This window comes from Sciurus vulgaris (assembly GCF_902686455.1).
Source record: "Sciurus vulgaris genome assembly, chromosome: 1".
In the NCBI taxonomy this organism is placed as follows: domain Eukaryota; kingdom Metazoa; phylum Chordata; class Mammalia; order Rodentia; family Sciuridae; genus Sciurus; species Sciurus vulgaris.
Window position 1 is genome coordinate 173,677,353 of NC_136461.1, and position 21,902 is coordinate 173,699,254.

The 21,902-nt window shown below is 34.6% G+C and overlaps 1 protein-coding gene and 1 pseudogene across 2 annotated transcripts in view; both read left to right on the forward strand.

Moving 5' to 3' along the window:
* Positions 1 to 21,902, forward strand: part of LOC306653220 (intermembrane lipid transfer protein VPS13B-like) — a gene marked incomplete at its 5' end in the record, with an annotated part of 899,457 nt that overhangs the window by 425,797 nt on the left and 451,758 nt on the right. Inside the window, 2 exon segments of the mRNA XM_079126163.1 lie at positions 665 to 812; positions 14,737 to 14,864. Of these exon segments, the coding sequence (XP_078982289.1) occupies positions 665 to 812; positions 14,737 to 14,864 (276 nt within the window).
* On the forward strand, positions 5,167 to 5,945 carry LOC306653378 (small ribosomal subunit protein eS6-like; annotated as a pseudogene). The gene has a single exon. The product of its transcript is annotated as a small ribosomal subunit protein eS6-like (transcript).

A 21,902-nucleotide genomic window follows, 5' to 3' on the forward strand; every position in this document is an offset into this window, starting at 1 on the left:
TAATTATTATATTTTTATTATTATTTTATTATTATTCCTAGTTTAAAAATAAAATATAAGTTTATAATTATGTATAGGAAGAAACAGTCCCTCAAAAATCCATGAGGGGTTGATTTCATAACCACTGCCTGTCCCCCCATACCAAATCTTCATATGCTTGAGTCCCTCATAAAAAATGACATCATACTTGCATATAACGTTCACACATCCTCTTATATACTTTAACTCATCCCTGGATTATTTATAGTACCTATAACAGTGTAAATGCTTTCTAAATGATTGTTAATCTATATTGTTTAGGGAATAATGATAAGAAAAAAGGTCTGTTCCATGATAAGTAGAGGTACAGTTTTTTCTGTGAATATTTTTGACCCATGTTTGGTTGAATACATACATGCAGAACCCATGGATATGGAGAGCCAAGGTTTGGGGCTGTGGTCAGTGTCATGCATCCACTGGGAATCTTGGAACATATTCCCTGAGTATGAGGGGGCCTGCTAGATATGAAACAAAAAGAGAAAGATGAAGGAAACAAAGGAGAGAATGATTTAAAATATTTTAATATATCCTCAACCCCAAATTTTGAAGGTTTGTCCTCAAGGATGCCATGTTTAACCTTGTTAAGAAAGACAATAATCCCTCCCCCCAATTTTGACTCTTTCAGCAACCTGTGGTAGCTGTTCCTCTTGTTATGCCAATTAGTAGAAGGAAGGAGGATGAGCTGTCTGTTGGGAGTGCACCCTTGGCAAAGCAGCAATCATATCAGGCCTCTGAATATGCCAGCAGCCCTATAAAAACAAAAACAATAACAGGTATGTGTCAAGAACTTTAAAGGGTCTTTGGTTTTACTGTGCTTCTAAACTTGACAAGTTAGCCCACCAGGATTTCATTGATGGTGGCTGAAGAAATGAGACTATAGGAATGAAGAGAATGGACTTTATTACATACATTGTCAAAAATCCCAGTATTAGCATTTTTTCCCTTAGTGTTCTAAGCCCAGTTCCTACAGGGTGGCATGAATAGGACCAGGTTCCATCTATATATGGTGGCTTATGTTATTGGAGAAGAATCTTAAATTTAAGGAGGTGAACCTTTTATAAGGATAAAAAGCATGTGTGCCCTTTTCTCTGAAGGGAGTCTTTCCATCTACTTTTCAAGACTCTAAGCAAACTTGCCCTTTCCTCTGAAGGCAAATGGCATCTCTGTTTGCTGAAGCTGTTCACTATTCAAATATACTGAAAACACAGTTGGGAAGAAAGGTTGCTGCCTCTACTTGCAAGATAAGCAGAAACGCAAGCAACCCACAGAGCATTGTCTCCTAGTAGTGTGATTCTAGCTTTAAGTGAATTCTTGAAAACCATTATACAGTATACACGATCTTCTTCTCTCCTCTTTCTCTCAAATTGAGAGCCAGATCATTTATGCAAATGTAAAATGTATTTTTCCATAAAATGATTCTTTGACTTTTGTATAATAAAGAAAGCACTTTATGATTACATTGTCAGTGATCTTTTTCTTTCTGACTTCTAATTTTTATGATAATGGTCAAACTTTCTTTAGGTAATTTTATATGTTTTCTTTAAATATTTAGCTTTATTTCCTATTATTCAGATATTCCTAAGCACACTGATAAAGATTTACATTGCAAAAATCAGTACCACTCATTGAGTGGTTGTGATGGGCAAGACTCTTATTAAGTGAAATTGAGGTCATAAATAAGACATGATTCCTCTTAAGGAACTTTAAATGATTGCGTACATACGGAAAGTCATGCCAACATATTCTTCATTGTTCTTAACAAGAATAAACAGTGCTAAAATAAGTTTTTGTGGGATCTTATATATAATTATTTGTGCTCTTTTGCTTTTCCTAAAATATGACTTTATGTTTATCATATGGAATCCTTACATTTCTACTTGTCAATATCTATGATCTCTTTACTGCATTGATATTTTATTTATCAATTGATAAAAATGCATATACTTCCTATTGAATCATTGAAAGATTCACTTGTGTTGAGTTTTGATTATAAAAATAGATATTATTCCTTTGGCATGGACAAGGTTTTTTCAAACTTTAGTTCTCTTGAACTGGTACTTTACATAAAGATTTATGACTGTCACTTTTTATAAGTGTTTATTAATAAAAATAAATTTACTCTGTATACATGTAAACCATTTATTTTTATCTTGTCTTACCACTTAGTTCTGTTCTTTAAATCCCATTTGATAATTGATTTGAAATAATTGCTCAGGATAATTAATGATTATAGAAAACATTTATAAATGAAAATACAGAATATAGAATTATATAAAATTTAACAATGTATGTGTATATGCATGGAAAAGTTTTATATTTAAGTTTGTATCTGTCATATCAATTAACAAATGGTATCAGTTATCTATGAATTATTTCCTTTACTACACTGTTCATGTTTTTATAAGAATTTAACTGATTTTTTTTTCAGTGAGGAAAATAATAAAAGCTGAAAACATAATTTCCTATCGTTAATCATTACTTTTTCTTTAACTATGAAAGCAAAAACAATGAGTTACTTCTTACTTCAAATTCGAAGTATGAACTCTGGGGGTTTTACTCCCTTTGAGTTGAGGATAATTGTTTTTTCTGTAATGTTTTTCTTCCTTTAGAATACTCAGAATGTCTATAAGTATTCTCTTTGTAGGTAAAAACATCAGTATTTCACAAAATATAGGTAATTAATCAAATTGGCATAAATATTAATAGCTATCACACCAGTGCCACTGTTTATCCTATTTGGATACTGTGAAGATTTATGGAAGTCAAAAAGCCCTGCGCTTAACTTCATTTAGGAATTGTGTATCTTCCTCTTGGATATCCACTCTTTTTACTTCGGTTGAGAATTTGGTGCTAGTGTTCTCTTTTTTTTTGAAAATATTCTGTATTAAACCCTTTCTTTACTCAGAATTTTGTTTTGGAAGTTTGTTTTATTTTTAAAGTCTGCAGTCTTTGTTATTAAATTAACATGTTTTCTGATTTCTTTTAATTCATATTTATGTCTCAATGTAGTTATCATTGTTTTACTTATTATTTATATTGCATTACAAACTGTAATGAATTTGGTAAGATATTTATACTTTTTCATATCTTCACATCTTGAGTTATTTTTTTGGTGTGCTTTTTAAAAACCATCTTAATCAGTTCGAAGTATAATATTCAACAGTCTTAAGTATGTTCATAATTAAGGTGCACAAATTTAGTTTTAACTGCATTTTACAGTGGAGAAATGTTAATGTTAATTTATGCCTGAGTCCTTTTTTTTTTTTTTTTTTAAGAGTCACGGTCTCACTATATTTCTTAGACTGGCCATGAACTCCTGAACTCAAGCAATCTTCCTACCTCAGCTCCCCAAGTAGTTGAGGCAGCAGAGGCGAGCCACAACATCTGACTTTTTGGCTGGATTTTTATTAAAATTATTTTTTATTTTTATATTCTTAATTGATGGTTGATGTTGATCTTAAGCGCATCACTAAACATGAAGACCAAGACTTACTTACTGCATTTGGTTTGATTTTGCCTTTTAATGTTCAACAGAAAGCAGGTCTTTTCTTCTCTTGATCTCAGTTAACCAATGTTAAGTAGCCAGCATCAGTTTGAAATGTGTTGACAGCAGAGCTGCCCTGTTTCAGTGATAGTCACAGAGGGTAGGTCAAACTGGAATGAAAGCATTCTGCACAAGAAGATAATATATTTCACAAGATCTTAAATACTCTGCTAGAGAACTGATACACCCTTCAAACCTAGGAACCCCTAAAAGGTATGACATGTTTTTAACATACATTTTGAAATATTATGAACTTTAATTTGGAAAATGATGAAAATGTCTGCAAAAGAGATGAAAATATTAAAAAGCAGGATACTTCTTAAGTTATAATTTAAAAACAAAACCAAAAATGTTTGTTTCTCAGTTGTCAAGAAGTAGAAAACTACCCCCCACCAAAGAAACTAACCAATAGAGAGAAATGACACACATGGTAGAATTAGCAGGTACATTAAATATTTGTATGTAAAACAAGGTAACCATACAATGTTGACAGATTCACTGAAAGTTGGACATATTGAGGGAAAAATGGAAGATACCCAAAGCAGCCAGACCCAACTCTAGACATGAAAGATACAAAAAAAAAAAAAAAAAAATGCAGTGGAACTGGCAGTACATTTAGACATTACAGAAGGAGAAATCAGCAAACCTGAAGACAAAGTGATAGAAACATATCAAATAAAGCATCCGAAGAATAATGGGAAAAAATGTACAGAGTACAATTTTATCAAAGTAAGACTTTATTTTAAATGTGATTTTTTTATTGCAACAATATGAATCAGCAATTACAAAATAAACCTCATCAGAGTAAAAGTATTTATGCATTTTGGATGACCTCATTCTCTAATAAATCAGTATCATCTTTTTTCCAAAATCAATATGGGATAATAAAAAAAATCCAACTTCAATTAATAAGCAGTACTTGGGTTTGACTATTTGTTAAATATAACCTTGGAAGTCCTAAATCATATATATATTGTAGCAGTGATTATATTCCAATTTTTTAAAAATATTGGTCTATGCTTACACACCAACAAGTTTTGTAATTGTTAACTAAGCACTCAAGTAGCCCTTTAATTTTACATATAGGGAACATGTTCCATATATAAAAGAAAGCATATTGTATTGCTATTTTCATCAATGTATATGTTATTCCAAATTTTCATTAATTAATTTATTAATTGGTACTGGGGATTAAACCCAGTGGCACTTAACCACTGAGTTACACCCCAAGCCCTTTTTATTTTTATTTTGAGATGGAGTCTCACTAAGTTTCTGAGGTTAGCTTTGAACTTTCAATCCTCTTGCCTCAGCCTCCCAAGCTGCTGCAATTACAGGCATGTGCCAATGTGCCCAGACCAAATTTCAAAATCTTTTAAATTAAAAAAAAAAAATCATTCTAGTCATGGGTAGTGTACTTTTTTTTAACATTTAATGGAATCTCTTTTTTGTTTGTTCATTTATTTTTGTTTTAGGGTGATTGTAAGTAGAGAGACTTCCAATTTGTGCTAGTAGTAACTGCTCCTGAGACACTGAGATATATTTTGAATTTATAATTTTAAGAACTGTGGATTATAGGCTCCAAAATGAAGCTGAGTATCTCCTTCCCAGCCCACTGGCTGCCAGAAACTCATTGAAGTGGATGATGAACGCAAACTTCGTACTTTTTATGAGAAGCGTATGGCCACAGAAGTTGCTGCTGACGCTCTGGGTGAAGAATGGAAGGGTCATGGGGTCCGAATCAGTGGCGGGAAGGACAAACAAGGCTTCCCCATGAAGCAGGATGTCGACCCATGGCCGTGTTCGTCTGCTACTGAGTAAGGGGCACTCCTGTTTACAGACCAAGGCGAACTGGAGAGAGAGAGCGCAAATCTGTTCGAGGTTGCATTGTGGATGCCAATCTGAGCGTTCTTAACTTGGTTATTGTAAAAAAAGGAGAGAAGGATATTCCTGGACTTACGGATACTACTGTACCTCGTAGACTGGGGCCCAAAAGAGCTAGTAGAATCTGCAAACTTTTCAGTCTATCCAAGGAAGATGATGTCTGCCAATATGTTGTCAGAAAACCCTTAAACAAGGAAGGTAAAAAACTTAGGACCAAAGCACCGAAGATTCAGCGTCTTGTTACTCCACGTGTCCAGCAACACAAACACCTGCGTATTGCTCTGAAGAAACAGCGTCCTAAGAAAAATAAGGAAGAGGCTGCAGAATATGCCAATCTTTTGGCTAAGAGAATGAAAGAAGCCAAAGAAAAACGCCAGGAACACATTGCCAAGAGACGCAGGCTGTCCTCTCTGAGAGCTTCTATTTCTAAGTCTGAGTCCAGTCAAAAATAAGAATTTTTAAGAGTAACAAATAAATAAGATCTGGCCTTCAAAAAAAAACCTGTGGATTATAAACAAAATGAGTTACACCAATAGTTAATCATCTATAAATCTCAAGTCATCCTTAATTTGTTTTTTGAATATTAAACATGTTCCTAATTACAGTGAAGAATTATTAATATAGAATAAATACTTTTGTGTGGATTTATGTATATTAGAAGTTGCTTTAATCATGCAATTTCGCTTAAAATCCCATTCTTTTATTATTAATTAGACAATTTCATTGGAAAATATTAAAGTATGAGGGTAGACATTTATGTGTAATGTGCAATTGATTTTATTCTCTCAGGGATAAAATGTGGAAAAATATTTTCCCATTTTAGAATGAAGTTCAAAATAAAATGAAGTATGTTTGATAATGCACATAGAAAATAAAAACAATTTGGAAATATTCAGAACATCATCAGAGAATTTAATGTGAATATACATATACAAATTTTTTTCTCATTTGTGAGAAAAAATTACCCATTTTTTTTAAGAAATTCATTTTTATTTCTAAACCAAAAATTCATGTGGAAAAATGTTAGTTTGCAGAGCTTAACATGATACTTAAAATTCCCTTTTAAGTTGTTTTTGCATGAATTCTGACCAATCCGGGTAAGTTTGTAATTAGATAACATTTCAAAAGTTAGTTTCCTAAGGATTTCAACAGATTCTAGATGATCTTTTGATATGTCAGCCATAGTGTAGATGTTTTTACTCATAGACTTGAAATCTTTAACACTTTGACTTTTTCCTTGATTACTTAGTGATACTGTTTAGAAGCTTTATCTACCAATTACTTATTTGATTCTTACTACATTGCATTCCTAGTGTTCATAGGAGAACTCCTATGAAAATCAGCAGATAGAAAGATGAAGATATAATTACACTTCTTAAATGTGTCTTGGAGAGTGTATTGTAGTTAGTATTTGTTAATTCCAGTAAAATAGTTTATTAAGCAAATTAGGTTTTTTTTAATTTTTAAACATACTAGCCCCCCTTTTTTTTAGCATGGATTTTTTTTTGGGGGGGGGGACCTTTGTTTTTGAGATTAAGACTGATACTTCATATTTTTTTTTCAAATTCTTGGGTTCCTCATCTTTTTGTTCGATTTAAAAAAAATTTCTCTAAGACCAAAACAGAAGATATGTTTGTATGATTCCTTTTAATATATTCAAGTTTTCATTTTTTTTTAAATTTTGAAGGTAAGATATAGATTCATCTAAATGTAGTCTGAGAGAAAGCTTTAGAAGATAAATTATTTTAATGCTGGGAAATTACTTCCCTTTAAAGTAAAGCACTTTGATTACTATTGGTACTACATCAGTCCTTCCCTTTCAAAACATTTTGGCCCAAGCCAGTTTGGATCTATAGAAAACAGAAAGAAAGAGACAAAATCGAACAAAAATCAAGACCAAATGCTTTTTTGTTGAAAAGTCACCTCACTGAGATCCATAGATCTAAGAAGGGAAAGGGTCATTAATGACTGCACTCAGGATTCTTACTTTCATTCCAGTTCATTTTGGAAAGGTTTACTGATATCAGGCTAGTGAATTTCCATCTTCCCAAATGTAATTATTCCAATTTAATGGAAAGGGTTGCCTTTTCTTTTAAATAAATTTTTTATCTTTAACCTTTATATTTGTTTTATGTCTTTTGTATCAGTTGTGTATCTATGGAGCGTGACAGCTTCTTTAAAAAACCTAATAAAATTTAGATTTCTCCTTAATCATGCAGATTATGTGTGAATTATGCCACTGTTAACAGGACAAATGCAGGATTGTTCCAATCCCTTCTTGTTGTTGATTGTCCTCTCTTCCTTCTTTATACTTAACAGTGTTAGCAGTGGCCTTCTAACATAAGGAGATCTACTTAATTAAATATTAACAAACTATGTATTTTCATATTTTTAGTTTTGTGTACCACATGTTGGAAGGACTCTGTTGTTTTACAACGTTTTACCTGGATGTTTAATTTTACGTAGAGAAAAACCTCTCAAGTGGGGTCAGAAATGAGCATTCTCCATTCACTGTTCATACTAGTTACCTATAAACTTGTCAGAAGAGACAGAGTACACTCATGTGAAATGCATTACATGAAGTATATTAATTACTTACTGATGATAAGCAGGGGACCACAGAATCCTAGAACTCTTTGTGATCTGAGCCTTTAGTGTTCAGGAAAACTATCCAGAAAAGCTGTTTCTCATCAGAGCATTATACCCCACTTGAACTACAACAGAGACCCTAGAAAGCAGCTACCCTGTGTTTTATATCCTGAGTTGTTGGGACTTACTGGCTAAAGCATTTTGAGTGTTCTGTTTCTGTTCTGACCAGTCCTTCCCTATAAGGATGTTGCATTTCCTACATATTCTATTACTGTTCTTGAAAATTACAAGCAAGGAAGGGGAAAGAACTGGGTTGCTCCAAGGCCATCCATAGAAACAATTTGCAGGTCATAAGGAGTCAAGTTAAAATTAAAAGTGTATGGTCTGAGGTAGTTGAGAAAGTCATAGGTGAAGAAAGTCTCCAAATAATAAAAAAAAGTCAGTACCACTATTTCCAAGTCTGTAGGCTTCATCTGAGGGTCAGCAGGACAATGACCAGTGAATATGGTAATGGAAGAACTGAGACCCATGTGACAGATGGTAAGAAGGGAGTGAGGTTGACTTTCCTATGTTTATGTATGAATACATTAGTGGTGAAATTCTACATCATGTACAACCACAAGCATTGATCCTAATTAGGTAAATTATACTCCATGTATGTATAATCTGTCAAAATACACTTTAGTATATCTAAAAGAAACAAATTTTAAAAAAGAGAAGGGAAAGAGGTGGAATAGTTCTTAGGAAATAAAGATGGGAAATAAGCCCCATGATATGCTTAAAGGTTTTTGAGGATCTGTGCAGGCTGGATAATGTTGTTGCTAAGGCAGGGCATGTACAACTACTGACATATTGCCTGGTTTGACTCCTGATTGATAGGTGATTTATTAACTAAAGATTTAAGTGGAGGATGACACATAATGGGGGGGAGGGAAGGGTTAGAGTTAGGGTTAGGGAGGGGGGCAAGTATGGAGGAAGGAACTACTGTATAGAGGGTAAAGAGGGGTGGGAGGGGTGGGGGGAAGGGAAAAAATAACAGAATGAATCAAACAACATTGCTCTATGTAAATTTATGATTACACAAATGGTATGCCTTTACGCTATGTACAAACAGAGAAACAACATGTATCCCATTTGTTTACAATAAAAAAAAAACAAAAAAAAACATTTCTAAATTATAAAAAGATTTTCTGAATATTCAGAAGTGGGCAGTGGGAGTTTATTTACTGATACCCATGACCAAAATGATCAGAAAGACAAAATAGATTTTTTTTTTTTTTTGGAATGACTTAATATCAGAGACTGTACTGTCAGGTCTTTGTCTTTTCATGTTGGCTTATCTTTCTCTTATTGAACACAGGTTTCTTGGTATAACAGTGTATGTGACTGTAGTACCTCTGAACTTCCATGCTTAACCATTTGTTATAAAAGAGAAATAGGTTCATTGTCTATTGAAAATGTACCCAAGGAAAATTTTGCTGTTTTGGATTATGTGCCCACATTGAATAGTCACTAAGGCCAAGGAGATAAGGTACTATGATTGGTCCAGTGTCATCCCAGGTTGGGTCATGTATCCATTCCTTTGTGCAGGGTCATGAGATACAATACCAGAAAATAATAGGAAAGCAGAAATTGAATATTTTAGTTTGTATGTATTGATGTTGCCTTTTCTAGTTTCTCACAGCACAGTTAAAACATGTTTCTATATCACTTGGACTCAGTCACATTCACATATTTTTTGGATAGGAAGAAGGTAAATGGATTATGAAGGTATTATATGCATGAACTAGGGATGGGGAAAAATCTAGATGAGATATCAGATATTTAAGGCAAATTGTGCTCAGGATGAAATATAGGGCCTTCTGCATTTTAGGCAAGCTCTTTACCACTGAGCTACACTCCAAGAGGTTTTGTTTTATTTTGTTTTGGTTTAATCTAGAGTTTATTCATTTGGGGGAAAGGAATTAGGAAGTGTTTTTGTTGTATGTAGTTTGAACAATTCAGTTCTGATTTGCACAGTTTATTAATTTTCTGGTGTTATCAGTTTCATTTTAAAGAAAATTTCCCAGAAATCCATTAATTCAAGTTATAGCATATGATTTGAACAGTTCTTTGAGAATACTTGAGATATAAATAAGTGCATTGCAAGTTTTTCAGATATGGATTTTTTGGATATAAGTATGCTATTTTAGTTTTTATATGCTGGCAAGAAGTCAGCAAAAAAATCAATCAAGTTGTTTTGTATGCAGTCTTTTCACCCTGTTTTAGCAGTCAGAACAAGATTATAGTTTCCAGATGAAATTTTGAATGTCACATAGTGATGACATATATTTTCCTGGTTGGCTCAGCATGAGATGCAATTTTGTATGCCATGTCACGCTGACTTGCAGAATCCAAAAGCCATTATTTCCCAGGAGGCTTTCAAGAGTGATAGTATCAAATGTAGTTTGTATTTTGATGAAAAGTCTTAGACATTATTGTACTTCTATGGCATGTTGCTTAAAGCTGTAAATATTATCTAACCTTCAGAAATTTAAAAATTGCATGTAAATATCACTTTCTCTTCCAATTATTTACATGTATATTACCAAAAATAATGAACAGTATAAATTATATATTAAGAATTATATATTAAGAAGTAGTAAGGTATGGTAGGTAAATCAGTAGACTTAGGGATTGAAAACCTGATTTATGACCCTACCCCCATTCATGTCAAGCTAACCTCACACAACCCTATTTTTTTAATTTATAAAATGGTTGCTTATACCAGCAATATCTTACTGTGTTTTATAAGATCAGCCCAAAATAACATATGTGGAAGTTCTTTATAAAACACAACTTATTACGTCAAGATCACATTTTCAGTGTTTTAATTTTAAACGGAAAACTTCGAACTTAAAGCATAGTGAAACATTTTATCTAATAGTCCTTGAGGAGTGATTTTATTCTTTTCTCTCTTGGGTTTTAATCATCTGCAAATTGGCCTACAAAATAACATTTATTTCACATTGATGTTCTTCCCTTCTTTGATATTTATTTGTGTAAATACTAGCTGCCTATTTCTATTCTCTTTTTTAAAATTAACGTGTCTTATGTCTATCTTCTGACAGATCTCTGCTTAATATCTAACATACTGCTCAAGTCTAACATGTCTTGTTACCTCTGCCTTCTTATATATGTGTAACTACATACCTCTCTTTCACCTCTCAGTCACCATGTTGCTTCAAGGCATAACTGCAGGATTCCTCTTCCTAATCTCTGTTCCTGTGCTTTCTCCCTCAAAATTATATCTTGAATTTTTTATTTGTATGCTGCAACCCTAGTCAGAGCCATATTATTTCTTGTGTGGAAAGATATTCTACTGTTGCCATCCCATGTTCTCTAATCCTTTGTTCTCCGTTACTACTTCATTGTTTAAATGGTGGCAAGAGATACCTTATTCCAAATTCAAATTAAATCTTGTCACATCTGCTTAAAACAAGTTGCTTCTTGTTGTTCTTAAGATAAATTCTAAACTGCTTACTATATCATGCAAAGTTTGCCCTGATCTAACCTCTATCACGTTCTTCTGTTCCGTCTTCTATCATTTTTCCTTACACTGATCCTCTTTCCTTGTGGATGGCATCATGCTTTTTCTTTTTCATAGGAATCTTTTGCCTATGTTGTCTCTGCTCTTCTCATAGCTATGGACTTCGCATACTTCAGGTCTTAGTTTAAGTGTTACCATTTCAGTAAAGAAACCTTTCATATTCCATTTTTCTAAAATAGATCCATAACCTCTCCCCCAGGATTCCCTGCCTTATTACCTCTTTCCTTGTCCTCATAAGTCTTAGCATCTTTTCCATTTATTTATTTATCTTTCTGTCTCCTCCGGTAGAATGTATGTCACAGGCCTTATGTAACTTGTTCTGTTTTGTATTTGCAGAATCTAAAAACCATTTCTGTCATTGAACAAATATGCAATAAATTGTTACATGAATGAGTGAAATCTTTTCTCTCTTGTTATTTTTATTTAAGGACAGACAAATCACATTGTTTAATGACTTTCACTCCTGTCCTTGTATGGATTTAAATTGATTTCCTGTCATTTTTGATATCTTTTTCTCAGACTTTCCAGGGATGCTTACTGAACTTTTAGAAGTTAACAGCTTTTGGTACATTTTTATTGGTGTGTATTCCTACTAATTTAGAAATTAAAATATGATTTAAAATGCTGAATTATGGTAAAAATAGTTCAAGTTCAGCCCAAAATATTGAGGTAAAATTTTTTTGTACTCAGTCATATATAATCCTCAGTTCTTGCAGTATTCCCATTTCTCTGCTAATTCTTTGAATTTTGTCAGATTATAAAGAAAGGACCAAATCTAATTTTGTAAAATCAGTCACCTTTTCTAAAAGAAAATGACATTTGAGGTAGAATAGTTTGATTTTGATATAAAAGGTGTACAGTTAAGTTTCAAATTGTGTAACCTTCATGTCTTTACTATACATAATGATTTGATAAATTTCCATCATTATTTCATACATTTTAGTTCTGTCTTAAACATTGCTACATTTAAACTGAAAAGTATTCTTCAATTGAAAAACAAACATTATTAGCTTTTGTTTATTAGTACAGAATAGGAAACTGACCCTTAGGTTTAATTGCTTTTCCAAAATCATTCAGAAAATTGTCCAGCTAAAGCATAAACTCATGTTGACTCCAAATGTAGTACTTTTACCAGGGTATAAAAATAGAAGAGTAATATTCAAATTAGATGGATCATTCCTGTGGAATAATTGTTAGTATTACTTTAACCAGCAAAATTAGGGTCTCAAAATTATTTATTGCTAAAAACAAAAAATGTATAAATATGATTGAATTCAGAGTACCATGCTAAATGTAGGTTTTATATATTTCCAATGGAAATAAATAAATGTGATATTTTCTGAAGTATTTATAGTACTGTGACCCTTAGTAGAAATATGATACATTTATTATGTATTTGTACTAGAAGTCATTATACAGAATTTGAATAATAGAAGAGGTAGTATAGAATAATAGTCAAAAGAATAGATCTGGAGTCATACTACCTAGGTTTATATCCTTGTTTTGTTATCTACCAGCCAGGTGACTTAGATATGTTAATTATCCTCTCTGCTGCTTATAGTACATCTAATCCATTAGTAAATCTTGTTGGTTATATGTTTAAAATGAATATATAATATCACTGCTTGCAATCTCCATTCCTGCTACTATCTCTCCCAACTGGTTTTCCTGTGTCAGCACTTGATCCATGTGGTCAGTTTTCTATGCAGCAGAACAATTATTTCAAAATATATCTTCAGTAATGCCATGGCAATATTCAGAACCCATTATATCTCAGCTTCTCAGTGTAAAGACCAATCTCCTTACCATGGCATATATAAGCCCTATGTGAGCAGTCCCTATGTGTAACTCTAACCTAACCTCATCTCCTTCTTTTACCTTTACTCAACTTGCCCAAGTGATCCTTGCTTCTTTACCATTGCTTAAAAATCTCAAGCGTATTCCTAACTCTGGACTTTTGTATTTTGTTCCAACTGTGTGTAGATATCTACTGTTTCCTGTAACAAACATTGTTTTGAATTTCTGTTGTGCACAGTGCCACAATTTTAGGGATTATAAGAACGGTAAAGGTCCATGCTTTTAAGGTAGTTTAGATCTATTGAAAGTGCACATATGTGAACCAAGTTGGGAGAAGAGGGGAAGTGTGAGTGAATATAGTAACCAGTCATTCTCATGGTGTTGATATGGTAGCACTTATTTTGGAGAGGTAGATTGTTCAATTTAGTTAGTCTTGAAAGTAAAGATATGATTTATTTATTTTATGCTACTTTAATAAAATAATACATGTAAATTGTTTGCATTAACATAAGACATATAAGTATATAGAATCTCTTTAGATAAAAACTGATAGAAATTGATATCATTTTAAATTATTAAATTGTTTAATTCCTGAAATTTCACATTATAAAAATTGTTGAAATTGTGTAATTTCTTTGGATGAACAGATTTTAAAATTTTTTTTAGATGTCGATTGACCTTTTTTTGTTCATTTATTTATATTTGCTGCTGAGAATTGAACCTAGTGCCTCACACATGCTAGGCAAACACTCCACCCCTCAGCCATCCCCAGGCCCAGATGAACAGATTTTTAATAATAGTAAAATATCACATTTGATTTTACTCTAAAATAAATCTGCTTTTTATGTTCATCTTTTTGTTAACATGAAAATCATTATTTTTAATTGGTCATATGGATAAGTTTTTGTTGTCTGAAAATTTCATTTAAGGGAAGATTCATTTCCTTTTAGTTTTAGATGAATCAAGTGATTTATGGAAAAACTTATTGAAGTATTATTTTATATCGAGAAATGAATAAATTCAGTTACAACTTAATGAATTTCACAAAATGAATACCTCCATCTAGTCAATAAGTAAAACATTACATCATTCCTCAAGTCCACCTTCCAGTCACCAATCCCTTGAATAGTTGTGAAAAATAGTAATTCTGTAAGATAAAGTAATCTAACAAGACTTTTATAATCTTATATAGAGGTTAGTAATCAAGGAAATAAATAGTCTTGAAAATGCTTTCTTAATAGTTTTTGGAAAAAAAATTGTGTACTTCTGTCAAATAATTTATTGTTTTTATACTTAGAATCCCGACCATTATCAGTTCCTGTGAAAGCCATGTTCAATATATCTGAAGGCTTTAGAAGTCCTGAAGAAAGAATGAAAGAATTTATTGGAATAGTGTGGAATGCAGTGAAGAGTCTCACACTACAGGTAAAATAAAACTTAGGTTATGATTCTAGTTTCTATAATATTTTAAATTTTTTTACATTATTAACATTGGTAAAAGTTTTCTCTCAAGTAACACTCATGTGAACTAATTTTCACAATTTGGTTGAAAACTGTTGATTACTTTGCTTATTATAAACAAAATTATGAAACATATGCTTCGTAAAAATTTACACATTTTGAGATTTTGAGAGTTCTTTAAAAATTTTTGTTCATTCCAATTTTTGTTTTAAATATTATTTAAAAGATTTTAAAGCTCAGTGTAAAAATCACAGTACTGAGTGTGAAAACACACAAAACTCTCAATAAACACATGAAAAGAGAACTTTACTTCACCAGAAATTTACTACAAGATATGCTTCAAGACGTTCTTGTAGCTGAAGAGAAACAATAATAGATAAAATCTTGGTTTTGCAAGACATAATGAATTATGCCAGAAAGAGTAAACCTGTCAGACAGTAACTATTGAGGAAAAATATACTCTTTGCTCTTCTTTTCCCTTTCCGTTCCAATTAAATTCAACAAACAGTATGTGACCCTTAATCAAAATAAAGGAGATTTAAGATCCAAATTCATTGGTTAAATGGAATTTCAGTCATTTACTAAGAAGACATTCATAGAATCCCTTCTCTGTGCTATACTCACACCAATTCTTAGACCTACAGATGTGGTGAAATTATTTCTGCCAACATCACAGTGAGCTTTGTAGTTTATTCTTCCCCAGGTTATTGTCTAGGTGAAAATATAGATGGCACACATCTCTATTGTAGCTTTTTTTTTTAATTTTTTTAAATTTTTTTAATTTAATTTTTTTTATTATATTGTAAACAAATGGGATACATGTTGTTTCTCTGTACATAGCATAAAGGCATACCATTTGTGTAATCATAAATTTACATAGAGTAATGTTGTTTGATTCATTCTGTTATTTTTTCCCTTCCCCCCACCCCTTCCGCCCCTCTTTTCCCTCTATACAGTGCTTCCTTCCTCCATACTTGCCCCCCTCCCTAACCCTAACTCTAACTCTAACACTAACCCTTCCCTCCCCCCATTATGTGTCATCATCCACTTATTAGCGATATCATTCGTCCTTTGGCTTTTTGAGATTGGCTTCTCTCACTTAGCATGATATTCTCCAATTTCATCCATTTGCCTGCAGATGCCATAATTTTATCATTCTTTATGGCTGAGTAATATTCCATTGTATATATATATACCACAGTTTCTTTATCACTCATCAATTGAAGGGCATCTAGGTTGGTTCCACAGTTTGGCTATTGGGAATTGAGCAGCTATGAACATTGATGTGGCTGTATCTCTGTAGTATGCTGATTTTAAGTCCTTTGGGTATAGGACAAGGAGTGGGATAGCTGGGTCAAATGGTGGTTCCATTCCAAGTTTTCTAAGGAATCTCCACACTGCTTTCCAGAGTGGGTGCACTAATTTGAAGCCCCACCAGCAATGTATGAGTGTACCTTTCTCCCCATATCCTCGCCAAACCTGTTGTTGCTTGTATTCTTGATAATCGCCATTCTAATTGGGGTGAGATGGAATCTTAGGGTGGTTTTGATTTGCATTTCTCTTATTACTAGAGATGGTGAACATTGTTCCATATATTTGTTGATTGCTTGTAGATCTTCTTCTGTGAAGTGTCTGTTCATTTCCTTAGCCCATTTGTCGATTGGATTGTTTGCATTCTTGGTGTAGAGTTTTTTGAGTTCTTTATAGATTCTGGAGATTAGTGCTCTATCTAAAGTATGATTGGCAAAGATATTCTCCCACTCTGTAGGCTCTTTCTTCGCATTGCTGATAGTTTCCTTTGCTGAGAGAAAGCTTTTTAGTTTGAATCTATCCCAGTGGTTGATTCTAGCTTTTATTTCTTGTGCTATGGGAGTCCTGTTGAGGAAGTCTGGTCCTAAGCCGACATGTTGAAGATCTGGACCTACTTTTTCTTCTATAATCTGCAGGGTCTCTGGTCTGATTCCAAGGTCCTCAATCCATTTTGAGTTTAGTTTCGTGCATGGTGAGAGATATGGGTTTAGTTTCATTCTGTTGCATATGGATTTCCAATTCTCCCAGCACCATTTGTTGAAGAGGCTATCTTTTCTCCATTGCATATTTTTGGCCCCTTTGTCTAGTATGAGAAAATTGTATTTATTTGGGTTTGTGTCCGTGTCCTCTATTCTGTACCATTGATCTACCTTTCTATTTTGGTACCAATACCATGCCGTTTTTGTTACTATTGCTTTGTAGTAGAGTTGAAGATCTGGTATTGCAATACCCCCTGTTACACTCTTCCTGCTAAGGATTGCTTTAGCTATTCTGGGTTTCTTATTCTTCCAGATGAATTTCATAATTGCTTGCTCTATTTCTGTAAGGTACGTCATTGGGATTTTAATTGGAATTGCATTGAATTTGTATAGCACTTTAGGTAGTATGGCCATTTTGACAATATTAATTCTTCCTATCCAAGAACATGGAAGATCTTTCCATCTTCTAAGGTGTTCTTTAATTTCTTTCTTTAGTGTTTTATAGTTCTCATTGTAGAGGTCTTTGACCTCTTTTGTGAGATTGATTCCCAAGTATTTTATTTTTTTCGAGGCTATTGTGAATGGGGTAGTTTTCCTCATTTCTCTTTCTGAAGATTCATCACTTATGTATAAAAATGCATTGGATTTATGAGCATTGATCTTCTAGCCTGCTACTTTGCTAAATTCACTTATGAGTTCTAAGAGTTTTCTGGTGGAATTTCCAGGTTCCTCTAAATATATAATCATGTCATCAGCGAACAGGGATAGTTTGATTTCTTCTTTTCCAATTCCTATCCCTTTAATTTCTTTGGTTTTTCTAATTGCTCTGGCTAGAGTCTCAAGAACGATGTTAAATAGAAGTGGTGAAAGAGGGCATCCCTGCCTTGTTCCAGTTTTTACGGGGAATGCTTTCAGTCTTTCACCATTTAGAATGATATTAGCCATGGGCTTAGCATAAATGGCCTTTACAATGTTAAGGAATGTTCCCACTATCCCTATTTTTTCTAGTGTTTTGAGCATGAAGGGGTGCTGTATTTTATCAAATGCTTTTTCTGCATCTATTGAAATAATCATGTGATTCTTGACTTTAAGTCTATTGATATGGTGAATGACATTTATTGATTTCCTGATGTTGAACCAACCTTGCATCCCTGGGATGAAACCCACTTGATCATGGTGCACTATCTTTTTAATACGTTTTTGTATGCGATTTGCTAAAATTTTGTTGAGAATTTTTGCGTCGATGTTCATTAAGGATATTGGTCTGAAATTTTCTTTCCTTGATAAGTCTCTGTCTGGTTTAGGTATCAGAGTGATATTGGCTTCATAGAATGAGTTTGGGAGGATTCCTTCCTCTTCTATTTCATGGAATACTTTGAGAAGTATTAGAATGAGCTCTTCTTTAACGGTTTTGTAGAACTCGGCTGAGAACTCATCTGGTCCCGGACTTTTCTTTGTTGGTAGGCTTTTGATGACTTCTTCTATTTCAGTACTTGAAATTGGTCTATTTAAATTGTGTATGTCCTCCTGGTTCAGTTTAGGCAATTCATATGTCTCTAGAAACCTGTTGATGTCTTCGAAATTTTCTATTTTGTTGGAGTGTAGATTTTCAAAATAGCTTCTAATTATGTTTTGTATTTCACTCCTGTCTGTTGAGATATTTCCTTGTTCATTCCGAATTTTAGTGATTTGGGTTTTCTCTCGTCTTCTCTTTGTTAGTGTGGCTAAAGGTTTATCAATTTTGTTTATTTTTTCGAAGAACCAACTATTTATTTTGTCAATTTTTTGTATTGTTTCTCTTGTTTCAATTTCATTGATTTCCGCTCTGAGTTTAACTGTTTCCTGTCTTTTACTACTTTTGGTGCTGGTCTGTTCTTCTTTTTCTAGGGCTTTGAGCTGTAGTGTTAGGTTGTTTATTTGTTGAGTTTTACTTCTTTTATTAAATGCGCTCCATGAAATAATTTTCCCTCTAAGTACTGCTTTCATAGTGTCCCAGAGATTTTGATATGATGTTTCTTTGTTCTCATTTACTTCTAAGAATTTTTAAATTTCTTTCCTAATATCTTCTGTTATCCATTCATCATATAATAGCATATTGTTTAATCTCCGGATGTTGGAATAGTTTCTTGTTTTACTCTTTCATTTATTTCTAACTTCAATCCATTATGATCTGATAGAATACATGGTAGTGTCTCTATCTTCTTGTATTTGCTAACATTAGCTTTATGGCATAATATATGGTCTATTTTAGAGAAGGATCCATGTGCTGCTGAGAAGAAAGTGTATTCGCTCTTGGTTGGATGGTATATTCTATAAATGTCCATTAAGTCTAAATTATTGATTGTGTTATTGAGATCTATGGTTTCTTTGTTCAATTTTTGTCTGGAAGATCTGTCCAGTGGTGAGAGAGGCATGTTAAAATCACCTAGTATTATTGTGTTATGGTCTATTTGGTTTCTGAAATTGAGAAGGATTTGTTTGACATACATGGATGAGCCACTGTTTGGGGCATAAATGTTTATGATTGTTATATCTTGCTGATTTATGCTTCCCTTAAGCAGTATGAAATGACCTTCTTCATACCTTCTGACTAACTTTGGCTTGAAGTCCACATTATCTGAAATGAGGATGGATACTCCAGCTTTTTTGCTGAGTCCATGTGCATGGTATGTTTTTCCCCATCCTTTCACCTTTAGTCTATGGGTATCTTTTTTCTATGAGGTGAGTCTCTTGTAGGCAACATATTGTTGGATCTTTCTTTTTAATCCAATCTTCCAGTCTATGTCTTTTGATTAATGCTTAGGCCATTAACATTCAGGGTTATTATTGAGATATAATTTGGTTTCCCGGTCATTTGGTTCATTTCTAAAATTTTATTTATTTATTTGTTTGACACAACTTGGTTCCTCCTTTATTTGACAATTCCTTTAGGATAATTCCTCCCTTTGCTGATTGGCTTCTTTGTTTTTCATCTCTTCCTCATGGAATATTTTGCTGAGAATGTTCTGTAATGCTGGCTTTCTTTTTGTAAATTCTTTTAGCTTTTGTTTATCATGGAAGGATTTTATTTCATCGTCAAATTTGAAGGTAAGTTTTGCTGGGTATAAGATTCTTGGTTGGCATCCATTTTCTTTCAGGGCTTGAAAAATGTTGTTGCAGGCCCTTCTAGCTTTTAGGGTCTGGATTGAAAAATCTGCTGAAATCCGTATTGGTTTCCCCCTGAATGTAATTTGGTTCTTTTCCCTCGCGGCCTTTAAAATTCTGTCTTTATTTTGTATGTTAGGTATTTTCATTATAATGTGCTTTGGTGTGGGTTTGTTGTTATTTTGTGTATTTGGAGTCCTATAAGCCTCTTGAACTTGATTTTCCATTTCATTCTTCAGATTTGGGAAATTTTCTGATATTATTTCATTGAATTGATTGTTCATTCCTTTGGTTTGTTTCTCTAAGCCTTCCTCAATCCCAATAATTCTTAAATTTGGCCTTTTCATGATATCCCATAGTTCTTGTAGATTCTGTTCATGATTTCTTATTATCTTCTCTGTTTGGTCAACTTTGTTTTCAAGGTTAAATATTTTGTCTTCAATGTCTGAGGTTCTGTCTTCCAGGTGTTCTATCCTACTGGATATGCTTTCTATGGAGTTCTTAATTTGGTTTATTGTTTCCTTCATGTCAAGGATTTGTGTTTGGTTTTTTTTATTATCTCTAACTCTTTATTGAAATGATCTTTTGCTTCTTGTATTTGCTCTTTTAACTGTCGATTGGTGCGATCATTCAATGCCTGCATTTGCTCTTTCATCTCGCTGGTCAGTTCCCTCCTAGAGGTTCCCCTCCATTTACAGCTACCGCCTGGGCTGGGCTGCCTTCCTCTGCAAAGTTCCCAGGGTCTCGGGCCTACCTCCTGGGCCTGGGAGCCTCACCCTTCGCAGATGAATCTCCTTAGGCTGCCCCTCCTCAGAGAATCAGCCCACAGTCCTGGAACCTTCGCTGCGCCCCGAAGCGTATCTCTGTGGGGCTCTTCCACCAAGAAGCCTCCTAGATCCTGGGACCCTGCTGTGCACCTAATCGCCTGGCTATGCGGCCCCTCCTCTGAGTAGCCACCTGGGGCCCCGTACAATCGCTCTCAGTCCCAGAGACCCGCCACACACCTCTTCCTCCAGACAGCCGCCCAGTATTCCGGTGGGGTCACTAGGAGTCCAAGCAACTCACTGCGTGCCTCCTCCCACCAACCACCCGTAGCCCTGGGCAATCAATCACTCCGAGTCGAACTGACCCTCCCCGTTCCTCCTCCTCCTCCAGGTAACCCCCTGGGTGTTCAGGAGCGGTCACTCTGAGTGGCTCTGAATCCATGTGACCCGCTGCACGGGTCCTCTGGGCAACCGCCCGGAGCTCTGGTGCGGCCACTGAAGACCAAGTGACCCACCACGCTTCTCCTCCAGGCAGCCCCCCTGAGTTCAGGAGCGGTCGTTTTACGTCCAAACCACTCACCAATCACCTCCTCCTCTGAGCAGCCGCCTGGAGCTCTAATGCAGTCACTGCGAGTCCAAACGACCTCCATGCTCCTCCTCATCCTCCTCCTCCTACTCCTCAGGGCAGGCCCCGTTGTTCAGAAGTGGTCTGAGTCTAAACAGCTCGCCACGCCGCCCCTCCTTTGGCAACTGCCTGTAGCTCTGGTATAGCCACTCCAAATCCAAGCGGCCGCGCTCCTCCTCCTCTTCATCCTCAGGGCAGGCCCCGGTGTTCAGAAGCAGTCGCTCTAAGTCCAAACAGCTCGCCACGTGGCTTCTCCTCTGGCAACCGCCTGTAGCTCTGGTATAGTCACTCCGAATCCAAGCGGCCACCCTCCTCCTCCTCCTCCTCCTCCTCAGGGCAGGCCCCGGTGCTCTGAGTCCACACAGCTCTCCTAGCAGCCCCTCCTCTGGGTCGCCGCCCGGAGCCCCAGTGGTTGCTCCGAGTCCCAGCGCTGTGCCGAGCGGCCTCCTCTCCGATGCTC